Raw genomic sequence first — 17,651 nt, forward strand, 5'->3', positions numbered from 1 at the left:
AGTGAACTCTAGGAATTCACTGATCTTTTTCTTCCCAGCACTGGGATGACAAACTATACCCAGACTTTTCCATTAGTGCTAGAGAGTGAACTCAGATCCTCACTCACGCTTACACACCCCTTTCTCTCTCTCTCTCTCTCTCTCTCTCTCTCTCTCTCTCTCAAGACAAGGTTTCAAGTAGGCCTGGAAGACCTATTAAAAAAAAAAAAATTAGGGGCTGAAAAAGTGGCTCAACAATTAGGAACACTTGCTATTCTTTTCAGCCCCTAATATTTGAAAAACAAGCAGGAGCAGGCAGGTAAGCAGGCTGGGCGGTGGTGGTGTTCGCCTTTAATCCCAGCACTCTGAAGGCAGAGGCAGTCAGATCTCTGTGGATTTAGGTTGCAGCAGGAATCTCTAATTATGTTTTTTTTTTCTTTGTGTGTGTGTGTGTGGTTTTTGTTTTGTTTTGTTTTAAAACAGAAACTCACAGCAAAGTACTGTTTGACCTGGAACTTGCTATGTATGCTGGGCTGTCCTCAGATTTAGAAACTCTGCCTACGTCTGCATTTCCAATGCTGAGATTAAAGGCATGCCCCACCATGCCCTGATAATTTTAATTCATTTTATGTGTATGAATATTTTGCCCGCATGTGTGTATATATGTAAACCATGGGCATGCCTGGTGCCCTCTGAATCTAGAAGAAGATGATGAATCTCCTAGAATTAAAGTTATAGACAGTTGGAAGCTGCCATGTAGGCAGGAAAAGCCAAATCTCATCCTCTAGAAAAGCAGCAAGTGCTCTTAACCCTCATGAGCCATCTGTCCAACACATAGGTTTTTGTAAGTTCATTTTTCTTTCACTCTATGTCCTGACCGAAACCCTCAAAAACAACAGCAGCAGCAACAAAAATTAGTGACTTTTGGCTATCTGCTTCTGTTTAAGAGATAAACACTAAAATTTTTATTATTTTTATTATTATTATTTTTAACCTGTTCTATAGATACTATTGGATTTAACTTGTAGGCCCATTTGAGTTATTTTTTTTGCAGTGCAGATTCTAATGTTAGGTCTTTAATTCTTGTTGGCCATACATTCTGTAGAATTACTTGCTACCTTTCTATACAGAATAATCCTGATTGATATTATTCTCATTCTCTCTCTGTCTCTCTTTCTCTCTCTCTCTCTCTCTCTCTCTCTCTCTCGTGCGTGCGTGTGAGAGTGTGTGTGTGTGTAGTGTAGTGTAGTGTAGTGGAGAGGTCAGAGGACAACATTGGATGTTGTTACTCAGATCTTGTCCTTGTTACAGGGTCTCTAGTTGATTTGGTACTCAGTGATTAGGCTAGGCTGGCTGACAGCCCAGGAGCCTCAGGAAACCACCTAGGTCTTTCTCCCCAGTGTTGAGATTATAAGAGGATGCCTACATGGCTACTCCCTCCTCCTTAAACCTTGCCTTTGGGCCTCAAACTCAGATCCTCTTGCTTGCTTGTGCAAGCACTTTACTGACTAAGCTCTCTCCCCAGTCCATTATTATTATGTTTTTGTCAGTTTGGGGAGGTAGGTTAGAGGAGACAATGTCTCACTGTTGTGCAATGTTGAATGTTGAACCATGGGCTTTATATATACTGGCTAGGAAAGCACTTTCCTAACTGCTATATTCTCAGTCCCCATAAATGGATTTCTGTCTGTTTTTATCTGTCTCACCATGTACACATCCCCCTTTCTCTCACAAGCAGATCTGTAACTTGGGATATTTCTGCCTTAGTCTCCTGAGTCCTAGGACTACAAGTTTAAGCTACCATGCCTGGGTCATGAAATTTTTGTTAATGACCATACTTTAGCTTATTGTATAGAGAATAGCAGCACTCAAATTTTAAGAAGTAAATGACTTTTTTTTTTTTTTTTTTTAATAGTGAAAAACAGAACATGGGGACTTACTCAATGTATGGTACATTCGAAAAGTTAAAGCCAGGGTTTGGAGAGATGGCTCAAAGGTTAAGAGCGCTGTTCTTCCAGAAGATCCTAGTTTTATTCCCAGAACTCACATTGCAGCTCACAACCACTTCTAACTTCATTTCCAGGGTATTCAACATCCTCTTCTGATTCTTCCAGCACCAGGCACACATGTGATGCACAGACATACATGTAGGCAACACACCTACACACATAAAATAATAATTTTTTGAAAAGCAAAGTTGAGGCAGGCTTGGCCATACATACCTGTAATTTCTCCACTCACAAGCTTGAGGTTAGCCTTGTCTACAGTGTGAATTTTGTGGGGTTTTGTTTTTTTGTTTTTAATTTGTAGTTTCATCATGTCTTTGTATTCTTAAGATATTTCCCATTGGAGCCAGAGAGATGGCTCAGTGATTAAGAGCATAGGCTGCTCTTCCAGAGGACCTGGGCTTTTATTGCCTACACAGTGGTTCACAACCATCTTTAACTCCAGTTCCAGGAGTTATTTAGTGCTATGGATTAAATGCTAGGGTCTGTCTGGCTCATGCTAGGCACATGGCATACTACTGAAATCTACCCATAGCCCAACAGTTTGGAAAAGATATGATATATAGGGTAGTATGAAGGGAAGAGGGTTAAGAGAGGCCACCATGCTCTTTCCAATCCTTACATACCTCTATATGTTTAGCAATCCAGAGCCTCGCCAGTTCCTGTCTTTTTTAATTTTTATAAGAAAGGTTCTATATTCAGTTGTTACAGTTTAGTGCACCTCTCTGCTTCTGTTCCCTTCCTAGAGGTGGGACTAAAAGTTCTAATTCTAATCATATAATTTGTTCTGTGTACTAGTTAGTTTCCTGTCCTTTGGGATATCAGAAGGCACTTCATTGATAATAAGAGTTAGGGTTAAGGGGGCTGGAGAGATGGCTCAGAGGTCCTGAGTTCAATTCCCAGCAACCACATGGTGGCTCACAACCATCTGTAATGAGATCTGGTGTCCTTCTCTGGCGTGTGTGCATACCTACTGGCAGAAGACTGTACATAATAAATCTTAAAAAAAAAAAGTTAGGATTAAGGGTTTATTGAGAATAATAAAAGATGGTCCATTCAGTTTTACTACTACTATCATAAAAATACAACAGCTTTAGGACAAGCTATATATCTTGAACTCAGAAATAGACAAAAATATACATTTTTTAAAATTATGTTTCTTTGCAACTAGAAAAAAAAAAAAAACACCCTAAGTAAGGCAAACCAGACCCAGAAAGACAAACACAGTATGTACTCATCAATAAGTGGATATTAGCCCTGAAGCAAAGGATAACCAGTCTAGAGTCCATGACCCCAGAGAAGCTAGGTAACAAGAAGAACCCTAAAAGAGACATACATGGGTCCTCCTGGGAAAGAAGACAAGATCTCTTGAGAAAATTGGGAGTGTGGTGGGGGGGAGGCTGGAAGGGAAGAGGGGAGGATGATGGAGATGGGGGAAGGACAGAGAGAGAGCAAGGGAAGAGATTACCTTGATTGAGGGAGTTATGGGACTAACAAGAAACCTGATGTTAGGGAAATTCCCAGGAATACACAGGATGACCTGACCCCAGCTAAGACCCTGAGCACCAATGGAAAGGGTGCCTGAAAACTGGCCATCTCCTGTAATCAGATTGATGACTATCTAAATTATCATAGAACCTTCATCTAGCAACTAATGGAAGCAGATGCAGAGATCCACAGGTAAGCACTGGGCTGAGCTCCCAGAATGCAGTTGAAAAGAGGGAGGAGCAATAACATGAGCAAAGGTGTCAAGACCAATTTGGGGATATCCACTGAAACATCTAATCTGAGCTAGTGGGAGCTCACTGAATCTGGACTGACAGCCGGGGAACCTGCATAGGCCCAAACTAGACATTTTGAATGAGGGTGACAGTAGTATGGCTTGGGTCGTCTGAGGGGCCACTGGCAGTGGGACCAGTATTTATCCCTAGTGCTTGGACTGGCTTTTTGGAGCCCATTCTCTTTGGTCCTTGGCCCTACCTCAAAGTAAGGTTTGTTGACTTCCCATGGAAGTGGATGGTTGGGGTGGGGGAAAGGTGAGGGTAGCAGGAGGAAGAGAAATTTAAAAAAAAAAAAAAAAAAAAGATAAAAATCTTAAAGACAAAAAAATGTTGCATCCATAAATTCATGTTAAGGTTATAACTTGCAGTGTCTTAGCATGTGAGGAGTTTTGGAGAAATAGTTCAACTGAGATAATACTGGGGGAATTTAACCACATTTGTACTGAGGGGGGAATACCAGATGATAGAGATCATGTTGAAGCTTCTGTACACCCAAGAATTGGCAAAAAAAAAAAAAAAACCCAGCATGTTTGGAAAAGGATTTGAGCAGGTTCACCCTCTGAAGGAATCAACACTGCTAATACTTTAACTCAGGTTTCCAGTCTCCAGAACTTGAGAAAGAATTAATTTCTGTTATTTAAACTACTTGTACTTTATTTTGGCATCTCTAGAAAATTACAATGTGTAATATTTTACAACAAACATAAAATCCATCTAGCACTTCCTGACAACTGTAATAGTAAATAATTTATCTTCATTTACAATATAACTACTAAAATTTTTAAAATTAAAAATTAACCATTTAATGTGTTATGGGTGTTTTGCCTGCATGTATGTCTATGTACCATATATGTCTCTGTTGCCTGTGGAGACCAGAAGAGGGTGTGGGATCCCCTGGGATTGCAGTAATAACAGTTGTGAGTAGTCATTGGGTGGCTGGGAATCTAGAGTCAACTGTGAGCCACCATGTAGATGGCTTCTAATCAAACCAGGTTCCTCTGGAAGAGCAGCTAGTGCTCTGAGCCACTAAGCATTCATCTCCTCAGCTTCACTACTAACTTTTTTTTTTTTTTCTTTTTCTTTTTTTGAGTAGTCAAACTATTATCTCCCCCCTTTAAATTAAACCCAGTTTTGTTCCTATTTCCAGGTATTGGTATATTTGTTTTCATATATAATACTATTAATTAACATTTGATTATTTACTGCATATCATGTCCTATTGTGACTGTCTAACAGTTTTAATTCATTTAATCCTTAAAATGAATTATAAGAAAAATAAGGGGAAAAAATGAATTCTAAGAGCTTTTCCAAGTAATTGGTTTCTGGACTGGAGCTAGGAAAATATAGGATGTTCCTGGAGTTTCTGGTGATGGCAAAATGTAAGGAGGTGCTTAAAAGAGGAAGGGAGCATGTTAAGAGGGCTGAAGAGCAATGGCAGAGTATTTACTGAATATGTGCAAGGTCTTATGTTTGATCTTAACATCACAAAACAAAGCTAGAGCCACTCTGAAAAAGTTCCCAATAGAAAAAGCTGGAATACTTTTGGCACCAAAATAATGATATTATTGGTCTAACCCTTAAAGGAGAAACTAAAGTTTTATTTTTATAAAAGACTCCTAAATAAAGGCTGGCAAGATGGCTCAATGGTCAAGAACACTGACTGCCCTTCCAAAGGACCAAGGTTTGATTCCAGTACCCACATGGTGGTTCAACAATATGTAATTCCAATCCCAGGAATCACACACCCTATTTTGGTTCCTGAAGGCATTGCATGAACATTGTATACTGACATAAAAATAAGCAAAAACATTCATATACATAAAATTTTAAAAAGAATTCTAATAAATATAATTAGGAATAGAATAGTAAATAGAATAATTTTCATTGAAACACTACAGTAATAATGACTGTAGATTTGCTTTGATGAAAGCTAAAATTAGTGGACAGAAGTTGGAAAACAGAATATTTGATTAAGTTAAAACACTGAGGATAAGCCGTATTTCAAAGAATTTCTTGATTGAAGTAGAAATATTAATGAGTTTAAAAGCATTTGAAGAAAGTTTTATTTTTCCAAGTAGACAAATTCTTTTTAGAGAAGAGATTTTCAAGACAGAGTATCTTTGTGTGGCCTTGGCTGTCCTGGACCTTCCTCTGAAGACCAAGCTGGTCTCGAACTCACAGAGATCTCTGCCTCCCAAGTGCTGGGATTGAAGGCATGTGCCACCACTGTCCAAATTGTTTTTTGAAGAGTTAACTCCACAGATTCAGGAATATTTCTTTAATAGTGAACAGATAGTGCTCTATAGAATAATTATTGATAATTAAATATTTACTGTTTACTAGTTTTTTTGTTGGTGTTCTTTGCCTCACAACTTTTGTTTTTATCAGAATATCTTGATCATATATTTTTACTTGATTCAGTGTTAAGGTATTATAATGATATTAGTAGGAGGTGGAGTTGGAAGAAAACCATGGGATGTAATACTTTGTGAAGCTTGTTTACATAAGAAGTGTTTACCCAAGTGAAAGGTAATTGATCAAGCTCTTTGAATTTATTCTTAGGAAAGACAATGGTTCTCAAATACCATTTATAAAACTGCCTGCATTAGATTCCTATACATAATGTTTTTAGAATATAAATGCTAGGGTTGGAATGATAGCTCAACTGTTAAGAGCACTGGCTGCTCTTGAGTCTCTATCCTCATCAGGCAAAACACCCACATATATGAAATAGATGATTTAAAAAAAAAATCTGAGATCTCGCTGGGCATTGGTGGTGCACGCCTATAATCCCAGCACTTGGTAGGCAAAGGCAGGCGGATTTCTGAGTTTGAGTCCAGCCTGGTCTATACAGCTAGTTCCAGGACAAGCTCCAAAGCAATCCAGAGAAACCCTGTCTCAAAAAACAAAACACACACACACACACACACACACACACACACACACACACACACACACACACACACTAGTTCCAGGACAAGCTCCAAAGCAATCCAGAGAAACCCTGTCTCAAAAAACAAAACACACACACACACACACACACACACACACACACACACACACACACACACACACTAGTTCCAGGACAAGCTCCAAAGCAATCCAGAGAAACCCTGTCTCAAAAAACAAAAAACACACACACACACACACACACACACACACCTGTGATCTCCCAGTCACAAGCAGTCAGGGTATAGAAGGCGGTTGCCAGAGGCTACCAGGGCACTTAGCCTAATTGGCAAGAGAGCTATCTCCACCTTGATGTTTGTTTGAGTACATCAGAACGCTGTGGAGAGTGAAGACTATGCTCTCCCTAATTATGTTGATCAGTGTAACTACCCCTTGCCTGATGTGGCCCTTGTTAGGCTGCTGTCTGCCAGCCAGAAGTCCCTGAAGGAGAAGGCTGGCTGGAGCAACCTGTCCAGGGATAAGAAAGTCCAACAATACCACATCTAGTTTTAAGGAGAGCTTTTCTAAGATGAGCAAGAGTGTCAACACATGAAGACATTTGTAGGCATGGCCATGTTATATTCTTTGTCAGCTTCACTGCTCTTATTCTGATGTGGGGGAACCACTGAGTCCAGAGCCTTCTAAGTGTAGAATACTGTCATCTGTGAGAGAACTACCTTTTCTATTTTTATCCCTTTTATATAATCTTACTGTTATACCTAAGACTAAGGTAGGTTTATTTGTCCAGGTATTTTGTTTTTGTTGTTGTTTTTCAAGACAGGATTTTTTTTTGTGTGGCTCTAGCTGGCCTTGAACTCACAGAGATCTACCTGCCTCCGCCTCCCAGTGCTAGGATTAAAGGCATGAGCCACCACTGCCCAGCTTTTTTAAAAAAATATTTATTTTTACTGTCTTTAATTGTGTGTGAGTACAGGTATCCTTACAGGCAGTTATGAACCAACTGACACTGTTACTAGGAATTGAATTCAGGTCTTATGGAAGAGAAATATATACTCTTAATTGATGAGCCATCTCTCTAGCCCAGGGAGACAGCCTTACTGTATAGCCCTGGTTGGTCTGGAACTCCATCCCCATACTAGCCACAAACTTAGAGATAGATCTACCTGTGTCTTGAGGCCAGAGCAAGACTCAGAGCACTACATTGACTAAGAGTAAGGAGAGTGAACTCCTTTTTTGTCTTGTTCCACATTTTCAGAAGAAATGCTGCTTTTTGTTTTGGTTTTGGTTTTTTGAGATAGGTTTTCTCTGGTTGCTTTGGAACCTTCTTGGAACTTGTTCTATAGAAGAGGGTGTCTTCAAATCCACAGAGATCCACCTGCCTCTGCCTCCCCAGTGCTTGATTTAAAGGTGTGCACTACCACCACCTGGCATTATACATAATCTTATAAGATATTCTCTGTTCATTTCTGCTTTCTTCAGGACTTCATGAAAGCATGTTGAAACCTTTTGGTTTATTTATTTATTATTAGCATGTGGAGACTTTGTCAGATGTTTTTCTAGAGTTAGTAGATGACTTAGTTGGTGAAGTGCTCAAACATGAGGATTTGAGTTCAGTTTCTAGTGTGCACATAAAAACTGGACTGGGGCTTAGGGGCAAGCTGAAATAGGTATAGCTCAGCAAAGCATTTACTACTTTGGTAGATTTTGATTCACTTTCCATCATCCACATGAAGGTTCACAATAGTAACTCCAGTTTCAGAGGATCAAACATCCAAAAGCATAAAATAAAATAAATCCATTTTTTGTTTGTTTTTTGAGACAGGGTTTATCTGTGTAGCTTTGGAGCTTATACTGGAACTTGTTCTGAGGCCAGGCTGGCCTCGAACTCAGAGATCCACCTGCCTCTGCCTCCTGGGTGCTGGGATTAAAGGCATGTGCCACCATTGAATGACTAAACTAATTTTTTTAATTAAAAAAAAGTAAACTGGATATGGTGCACCCATATAATCCCAACACTGAGAAGGTAAACAGGAGGACTCCAGGGCTTTGCTGGCCAGCCATCATAGCCTAAAAAGCAAGTCCTAGGGTCACTAAGAAGTAAATCCTGCCTCAAAAAATTAGGTGATAGGGCTTGAGAGATGTCTTAGCAGATAAAAGCACTAGCCATGAAAATCTGATGGCTTGAAATTATTCCCAGAATGTGTATAAAAGTTGGATGTTATGAGGCTGTGAATACCCCCCCCCCATTCCTACTGTCAGGTGGGAGGTGGAGTCAAGGAGGATCAGTAGGAAACTAGCCTAAATGCAGTAGCAGAAATAACAAGAGAGACCCTGCCTCAAAAACAAGATGGAAGGAAAGAACTGACTCCTGAAAAGTTGTCCCCTAACTTCCTTTCTTTTATCCCCCTGCTTCCACTTGCTTGTTCTAGAACACACATGTACTTGTGCTAATCTTTAAGCAAATGAAAATAAGGTAGAAAGTGATTAAGGATGACACTTAAAATCCACCTCTGTACTCCATATGCATCTTAACACAGGAGCACATACATACACACTAATGAACATATACATACCCGTGCGACTTCCAAGATAATTGAATAATTTCTGTATTTAACATTACTTTTATTGTATATTACATTTGGTATACTGTGATAATAGTTAAGATTATATTCTGTGGTAACAGTAGCTGAGAAAAATGTTGAGATCATAGAAAAGCTTGCCTGCAACTAATTCTCATTGCATTATTATATCTAAGGATGTCTCATTTGAATGATACAATTCTACAGCAACAGAAATCGACTAAACCAAGATAAGCTGCTTCAATAATTCTCAATAACTCTTACGTTTTAAGACAGTTGGGGTGTGGTGGTACATGCCTTCTTAGTACTTTGGAGGTAGAGGCCAGCAAATCTCTGAGTTGGAGACTAGCCTGGTCTACATTGCAAGTTCCAGGACAACCAGGAGATACCCTGTCTCAAAAAACACAGTAAACCATTTTCTATAGGGCTATACTCAATTGTGGTTTGGTTTTCTAAAGTTATATTAAAACTAAACAAAACCAAGCAGAGTAAGTACTGTGGCAAATACCTGTGGCTCCAACTACCTGACTGGATAAGAAGTTCAAGCTAAGGCTGAGCAGTGGTGGTGTACACTTTTAGTCCCAACACACGGAAAACAGGGAAGCAGATCTCTGTGAGTTTGAGGCCAGCATCCAGTTTTTTGGTTGTAAAATTACTTGCTAATTTTCTTTTTCTAAACTTTAAAAAAAATATTTGTGTATGAGTGTTCTGCCTGCATGTATGTGCCTGCTGCCTGCAGAGGTCAGAAGAGGGCATGTTGAATCTCTTGGAACTGGAGTTAGGGATAGTTGTGAACCACAGCATGGGTGCTAGGAACTGAACTTGAATCTTCTATGAGAACAAAAGTGCTCTTAACTGCTAAGCTTCTTTCTGGCCCATTTGTTAATTTTCATTGAGAACAAAGTGTGTATGTCTGTGTACATGCATGGGGCAGAGGAGGAGTCTTTCTATAGCCCTAGAACTTATTATGAAGTCCATGGTGGCTTTGAATTTGCTGTAATCTTCTTGGCTCTGCCTCCTGAGTTCTAGAATTACAGATGTACACCACACACACAGACCAAAGCTTTTCCCAAGATAGAAGTTGGCAGAAAAATAATTTTTTCCTCAGTAATTCTGTAGAGCGAGAATAGGAATAAAAGTTTATAATGCTAAAACACCTGGTATGTGCAACAGTACTATAGTTGAGAATTAAATACTGTTATGAGTGTAGGGCTGAGACATGGTCTCTCTACATAATTCTAGTTATCCTAGAACTCAATATGTAGACCAGATTGGCCTCAAACTCAAAAGAGATCCATCTGTCTCTCTGCTTCCTGTGTGCTGAGAATAAAGATGTGTGCCACCATGCCTGACCCCAAAAAAAAAAAAATTTTTTTTTTTTTCATTTCAGGGAAATAGTTTAAGCTACAAATGCTTTTTAAAACCTGAATTTACACTACTCTAGAGGTACTGTGGTGGAGGGAAATATAAAAGTTTGATCTCTGTTCCATTTGGAGCAGAGTGAGTCAGAGGAAATAGTTTTAGTCTCAGAGGGACAGAGGTGTTTATTCAACTGCCTAGAGATTTTTATCTATTTCTGGACACGGTTGTGTTCCATTACTCCATTATTGTGTTTTTCTGTCTTTAAGCCAATATTTGCTATCATACTATCATAGTTTATCATAGTCAGTTTTGAAGTTGTTCACTGATATCAGTATTGCCTTAACCTAAATTATTTGTATTTTAAAATAAACTTTAGAATTGATTTGGTAGTCTTTTCAAAAGGCTATTATATAACTGGGCTTGTATTGTACATGATTTGGAGAGTCGTTTTAGAATTGATCCTTCTTATTCATTCATTCATTCATTTATTTAATGTGTGCATGTGTTTTGCCTACATGTATGTCTGTGCACCAGACTTGTGACTGGTGTTCACAGAGTCCAGAAGAGAGAAATGGATCCCCTGGGACTGGAGTCACCATGTAGTTGCTGGGAATTGAACCTCCTCTTAAAGGGCAACTGTCTCTTCAGCCCCCATTGATTCTTCCTACCAACTATATAATATATCTTTCCATTTATTTAAATTTTCTTGACTATTTTTGTTTGTTTTTCTCTCAGAGTGTTCTGTTGTATTGAATGTTGAGATCTTATACATGCTGTTAAGGATTTTTTATTTGACTGGGCATGGTGGTGTACACCTTTAATCCCAGCACTCAGAAGGTAGAGGCAAGCAGATCTCTGAGTTCTAGGCTAGCCTGGTCTACAGAGAGTTCCACGACAACCAAAACTATATAGAGAAACCCTGTGGGTTTTTTGTTTGTTTGTTGTTTGTTTGTTTTAAAAAGCTGGGCAGTAGTGGTGCACACCTTTAATTCTAGCACTCAGGAGACAGAGGCAAGTGGATCTCTAAGTGTGAGGCCAGTCTTATCCACAGAGCGAGTTCCAGGGTAATAAACCCTGTTTCTCAAAAACAAACAAAAAAGTCAAAATCTAGTCCCTGAAAGTTGTATTGAAATAAAAACCTGGGGCTGGAAACATTTCAGAGGTTAAGAATACATACTGTTCTTGTAGAGGAACTGAGTTAGGTTCTAATCACCCATTTCAGGGTGTCCACAACTTCAGTTAACTCCAGTTTCTGGTAGATTTCTCATCTCTGACCTTTGTAGGCACTCACACTTATGCGTATATAGGTACATACACACACAATTTCTTTTTCATACACACATAGTTTAAGCTAAAATAAATATTTTTTTAAAAGAAAACAAAACTTATTGAAAATCATACTAAAATGTCAGTGACTGAGTGGTTTTTAATCCTTGCCCACAATATTTACATTTTGGGGAACATTTAAGAAGTTTATTTGTCTGGTTCCTTTCTAACTTAAGAATTTATTATATTTGTTGTATTGCTTTGACATTTTTGAGACTGGGTTTTACTGTGTAGCCCTGGCTAGTCTGGAACTCACATTGTAGGCTAGGCTAGCCTTCAACTCACAGATCTACCTGTCTCTTCCTGGAAAGGTGTATGTTCCTCAGCCTGGCTCTTGCAAGGCATTTGTTTTAGAGTCTATGTGAAGTGACTGAAGAAATAGAAAAGTAATTAGATGTAGTTCTTTTTCTTGGAGAAAACAATAATTAGTAAGGAAGTTCCTAATACTTCACTATTTCAGTCTAAGTGGTGCTTTTCCTAAAAATTGCAATGCAAAGTTGAAATATAGTCAGACACAGTGGCACATGCTTGTAGTCCCAATGCTCCACAGACTGAGGCAAGAGAATGACCACAAATTTGCAGCTAGTCCAGGCTTCATAGTGAGTTTAAGGCCAGTTTGGGCTATTAGCAAAAATTAAGAATGTAGATCTTTGTAATTTCACTACCAGTAAAACAGAATATGCCAGACCGTAACTGATCTGAGCTTGAAATGAGTTTCAGAACAGCTTTACATGCCATTTTAACAATCTTAGGTTCTTAGAGCCTTGATGACCCATCTCAGTACTATTTTGTCCCTCAGTGCTGTGGATCACATTTGATTCACTAAAATTGAGCATGAGCTGCTATGAGTTTTGTTTGTTTCTTCCTCCTATTAGGTCCAGGTAATACCTGTTTTTGCTTTTGGAAATTTGGAATACCAACATGATTGTTTTATTTCATTCTCTTCATTTTCCTCAACTTTTAGCTAAATACTTTTTGTCTGTGCCCTTAATGTGAAAAGACCATTATTTGTTATTGTGAAAGCCCTATCAGTAAACTTTGGATAAGACCATTGAATATACTTCCTATTCATTTAGTTATAATTCTTTAAGAAGTGCTTGGGAATCTAATGTATTTAATATGTTCACTAAGCAAATCTCTCTTTTTATTTCAGTTGGAAAGACATCCTTGATCACCAGATTCATGTATGACAGTTTTGACAACACCTATCAGGTATTTTGTTTTTGCCAATTTGTTAAATTTATCTTTTACTGTTAAAAGGAATGGTTAAGGTAATTTTAAAAGTTCATTTATTTACATGCAGTCATAGATTTACAAAAATGTTTTCTGTGGGTGGTCGTGGTGCACAACTTTAATCTCAGCAGTTGGGAGGCAGAGGCAGGTAGCTGTCCCAAGGCAGCCAGAGCTGCACAGAGAAACCCTATCTGAACAAACAAACAAAAAAGAAAAGTGCTTTCAATAATGTATAAATTGTTATATAAACACATAGTATACATAATCTTGTCCATAATTTTGGCCTTACTCATTTTGCTTCTTTCAAAGTTTATTGAAAAATTATCTTTAATATTATCTTAGAGGGAATTAGAAGTAATACTAGATATTCTTTTCTTACAGAGAATTCATGCAAATCTTCTAAGATTTGTTTTTTGGAAATTGATTTCAGTTTATGATGTCAAAAGGTTCAGGTCATTGTGACAGGAAAGTTATAGTGGACTAACTAGTTCAACTCACTTGTCAGTGAATCAGAAGCAAGGAGGGACATGCCAGCATGCATCTGCTTTTTCCTCCTTTTCTTTTAAAATTAGATTTATTCATTTTATTTTACGTGAGTGTTTTGCGTGCATGCATGTGTGTGCACCATGTGCATACTTTGTGCCCATGGGGTCAGAAGAGGGCATTGAATCTCCTGGCGCTGAAGTTATGGATGGTTGATTTAATTTTAGGGTTCTTTAACTTATCCATCCCCCCCCCCAATTTTTACCTTTTAAAATCCTTTATTATTTAACCAGGTACACAGTATTTTGCACTGTGTTTGTATCAAGGAGGTATTTAGCATTGAATGAAAAAGAGAAACATTTGTTTCCCTTACTTTAGTGCATTACTTTATATTAGAAGAGTCATGTCCCTCTGAAAATCATACTTCTGGGTCTCTGGCTGTCTGTGGCACTCGAACAAGCCATTATGTAGGAAGCTTAGACATCCTTATGTTTACATTAACAATATTTCATAAAATTGCTTTTGGGGCAGATAATAGCCGTTCTGACTTGGGAACATTAAGATATTCAGACTAAGATTTATATTCAGATATTTTAATAGTCTGGTAAAAATATACATATAGAAGTCTCCATTGTCTTGTTCTCTATAAAGTGAGAAAATTAGTATGAGAATTAGTTATCTTTCGTGAATGAGGATGAGAGTTGATCACATAAAGGGCCTGAGGTAATTAGTCTCCAACACAGAGCTAGTGCTTAGTACATGGAAGCAGTGAACATTGGACGTGCTCTTTCTCACTTGGCTAAAGTGTGGTTACATGTATATTCACTTTTTCAAATTTATATGTCCTATTTGTATCCTAAACTGTTGGTTACCAACAAGCTATTATTTTTTGCTCTTTTGTTTTATAGGCAACAATTGGCATTGACTTCTTATCAAAAACAATGTACTTGGAGGATCGAACAGTGAGTAATGTCTTCAGTGTGCAGTTTTCTGCAAAGTTCCAGGCTAGAACACAAGAATCACAGGTGTAGTCAGTAATTGTTACCATGAGAAGTGCTTAGCAAAATTATCAAAATTAGATCTTGAGAAAAATTTATTGCAGAGCTGATTTGACACTCTTGATTTCTTATTTCCATTTCACATCTAAAGGAAGAAAGTCAAAATTTGTTTGTAGAATCCTGATGTCCTTAGGCTTGCCTTTAAAAGCCACTTTAATTCCAACACTAGGGAGGTCGAGGACAGGCTAGTCTACAGAGCAAGTTTCATGACAGCCAGAACTACACAGAGAAACCCTGTTGAGAGAGAGAGAGAGAGAGAGAGAGAGAGAGAGAGAGAGAGAGAGCAACAGATCAATTTATAAGAGAATTAAAGGAATTTTCATGAAGAAATTAGAGCACCACTCAATCCATTCAGAAAGGTTTCATAATTTGTGACTTAGAGACTTTGTCAGAGTGGAACATGTAATAGAGTGGTTGAATATATTTATCTGTCAGATTTGTATCTTCCTTATTGTTGAATGTTCCTTTTAAAAATATATATTTTGGCCTACTCCTCCTTGAAGAGACTCCTATTATCACCTTAAACAGTGAATTAATACACCCAAAATACTGCATTATCTCTAATGTTTTTTTCATATTTCTGAAGTATGATTTTTTTTCTCTTGGATGTTTTCGTAAGTAATACAGGTTTTCTTAAAACTTGAGACCTTTCATGCACCCAAGTCTGATAACTGGGAAACCAGCATAGGACTGACCCATACCCCTGAACTTGGGTGTTTGTTAGGAGGACTGGGCAGTCTATGGGGCCTCTGGTAATGGATAAGTATCTATCCCTCGTATACAAATGGACTTTGGGAGCCCATTCCACATAGAGGGATTCTTTAGCAGCCTAAAACACATGATATGATAGACTTTGAAGATCCCTCTCAGAAGGAAGCAGAAAGGGGAGGAGGGAAGGGTGAGGGACCTGGGATTGACATGTAAAACAATCTTGTTTCAAATTTAAATTTAAAAATTATCATTTAAAAAAAAACTTGGAAACTGTTTTGGGTAAGAAACTTATTTTTAGGATTTTCTATAATATGAACATGGCAGAAAAAAGTAAAGAAATTTTTATGTAAGATTGCAGAAATTTATCCCACCCCCCCCCACCCCCCACTATCCACAATGTTCGGGGAAGAAATGTATAGAAGAAACATACACACAGTATTCACAGAACCAGGAAATACACATTTTAGCTTTAGAGAGGCTCTCAGAGAAGCATTCGTCATTTGATAGTTTGAGGTTTTCATTAACACTTTCATTCTCTCTTTTATGCCCAGTTTTTTTTTTTTTGTTTGTTTGTTTGTTTGTTTGTTTTTCTTTTTGAGACAAGGTTTCTCAGTAGCTTTGGAGGCTGTCCTGGAACTCACTCTGTAGACCAGGCTGGCCTCGAACTCACAGAGATCCACCTTCCTCTGCCTCCTGAGTGTTGGATTTAAAGTGCACCACCACTGCCCAACCCAAGAGTCTACGTTTTATCCTTTGGAAGATAAGATACTGGGATTCAAAGTTACAAGGAGGGGTGGGGAAAGCCCTGTTTCTGATTCTGTGAAATCTTTCACAAAGCATTTTCAGTAATTGTACCTTCAGAACAAGCAACTTCTTAATACTTCTCACTTTTCAGAAATGAGTTTTATGTTGTTTTCATTCTTCTGTATTTAACCTCTATTGTTTACCACTTGTGTTAAAAAACTCATTCCCTCTTGTTTAAGTATTAGATTTTCGGATTTTTGTTTTGTTTTGTTTTGTGTTTTGTTTTTTTGTTTTTTTATTGTTTGTTTTTTTGTTTTATTTATTTTTTCCCATCCCACAGATCAGGCTGCAGCTGTGGGATACTGCGGGTCAGGAACGTTTCCGTAGCCTCATTCCCAGTTACATCCGTGACTCTGCTGCAGCCGTAGTAGTTTACGATATCACAAGTAGGTATACTGCAATGGGTTGACCTTTCTTACTTTTCTTGCTTGTTTGACTGATTTTGTTGTTAGGTGCGATTGCAATTATGGGACACAGCAGGTCAAGAGCGGTTCAGGAGCTTGATTCCTAGCTACATTCGTGACTCCACTGTGGCAGTTGTTGTTTATGATATCACAAGTGAGTGGGGGGGAATTATGCATTTCTAATCTTCTTTCAACCTTTAGCTTAGCTGCATGCATGTTTTGTCTTGTGCTTGTTTTCCTTACTGGCATGTAAAATGTTTTATCATAGCAAAATGTATCACAGACCAGCCAAGTCAGAAATGCCTTCCTTCATGTTTGTACCAATATACTTTATATCTCTGTGCCAGGGTTTCCATCTTCAGAAATTGTCTTTTGGGTCTACTTGTGATTCTTTTTCAAGGCTTCTATAATAACCTCTTATCCATATACTGTCCCATAATTTTAGTTAAAGGAATATTATTTATTAATTTATCTCAGATTTCAAAGACATTCTGTATTTAAGTCTCTTGCCAAGTATTTCAGATCCTATGTGGCTTTTTTTGAGCCAGCTAGTGTTTTCTCCGCTTACCCCTTCCAGTCATTCTTACATAGAGAAAAACAGAGAAGCACAATATGTATTTTTCTGTTAGTCATTTTTGTTTGAGGATGTGGATCCTGTGACTAGTTTTCTTTGTTGCTGACAAATTACACTTTCATTTCTCTCCAAAAAAATTTAAATGGAAAGTGAAACAGTATTTTTATTTTCTTCAAGACCTGATTGCCTTTTGGTCATTAAGTGACTGTAAATTTTCCATGGAGCATTGGTGACAGCTCTGTTTGAAGTTATCTTTGTAAATTGTTTGATTATACACATGTAAGGCAATATTTAACATCATTCCATAGACTAGCCCATAATTTATAGGAAAAAAACAAGTTTATACAGCATCTTAGACTTGTGTAAAAATACCATGTCTAAGCAGCTAATTTGAGCTAGTCATATTACTAGAAATTTTTGTGTATTCACTCAGAAGTAGTA

General features: G+C 38.0%; 1 protein-coding gene across 2 annotated transcripts in view; it reads left to right on the forward strand.

Annotated features, from left to right (window-relative positions):
- Positions 1 to 17,651, forward strand: part of Rab6a (RAB6A, member RAS oncogene family) — a 37,314-nt gene that overhangs the window by 6,984 nt on the left and 12,679 nt on the right. The window contains exons 2-4 of one of the 2 annotated variants that reach the window (XM_051192358.1): positions 13,097 to 13,155; positions 14,568 to 14,621; positions 16,513 to 16,618. In XM_051192358.1, the coding sequence (XP_051048315.1) occupies positions 13,097 to 13,155; positions 14,568 to 14,621; positions 16,513 to 16,618 (219 nt within the window). Of the gene's footprint in view, positions 1 to 13,096; positions 13,156 to 14,567; positions 14,622 to 16,512; positions 16,619 to 16,684; positions 16,791 to 17,651 lie in introns of both variants that reach the window. The other variant, XM_051192356.1, reaches the window with a different exon arrangement.

This window comes from Phodopus roborovskii, unplaced genomic scaffold (genome assembly GCF_943737965.1).
Source record: "Phodopus roborovskii unplaced genomic scaffold, PHOROB, whole genome shotgun sequence".
Classification (NCBI taxonomy): domain Eukaryota; kingdom Metazoa; phylum Chordata; class Mammalia; order Rodentia; family Cricetidae; genus Phodopus; species Phodopus roborovskii.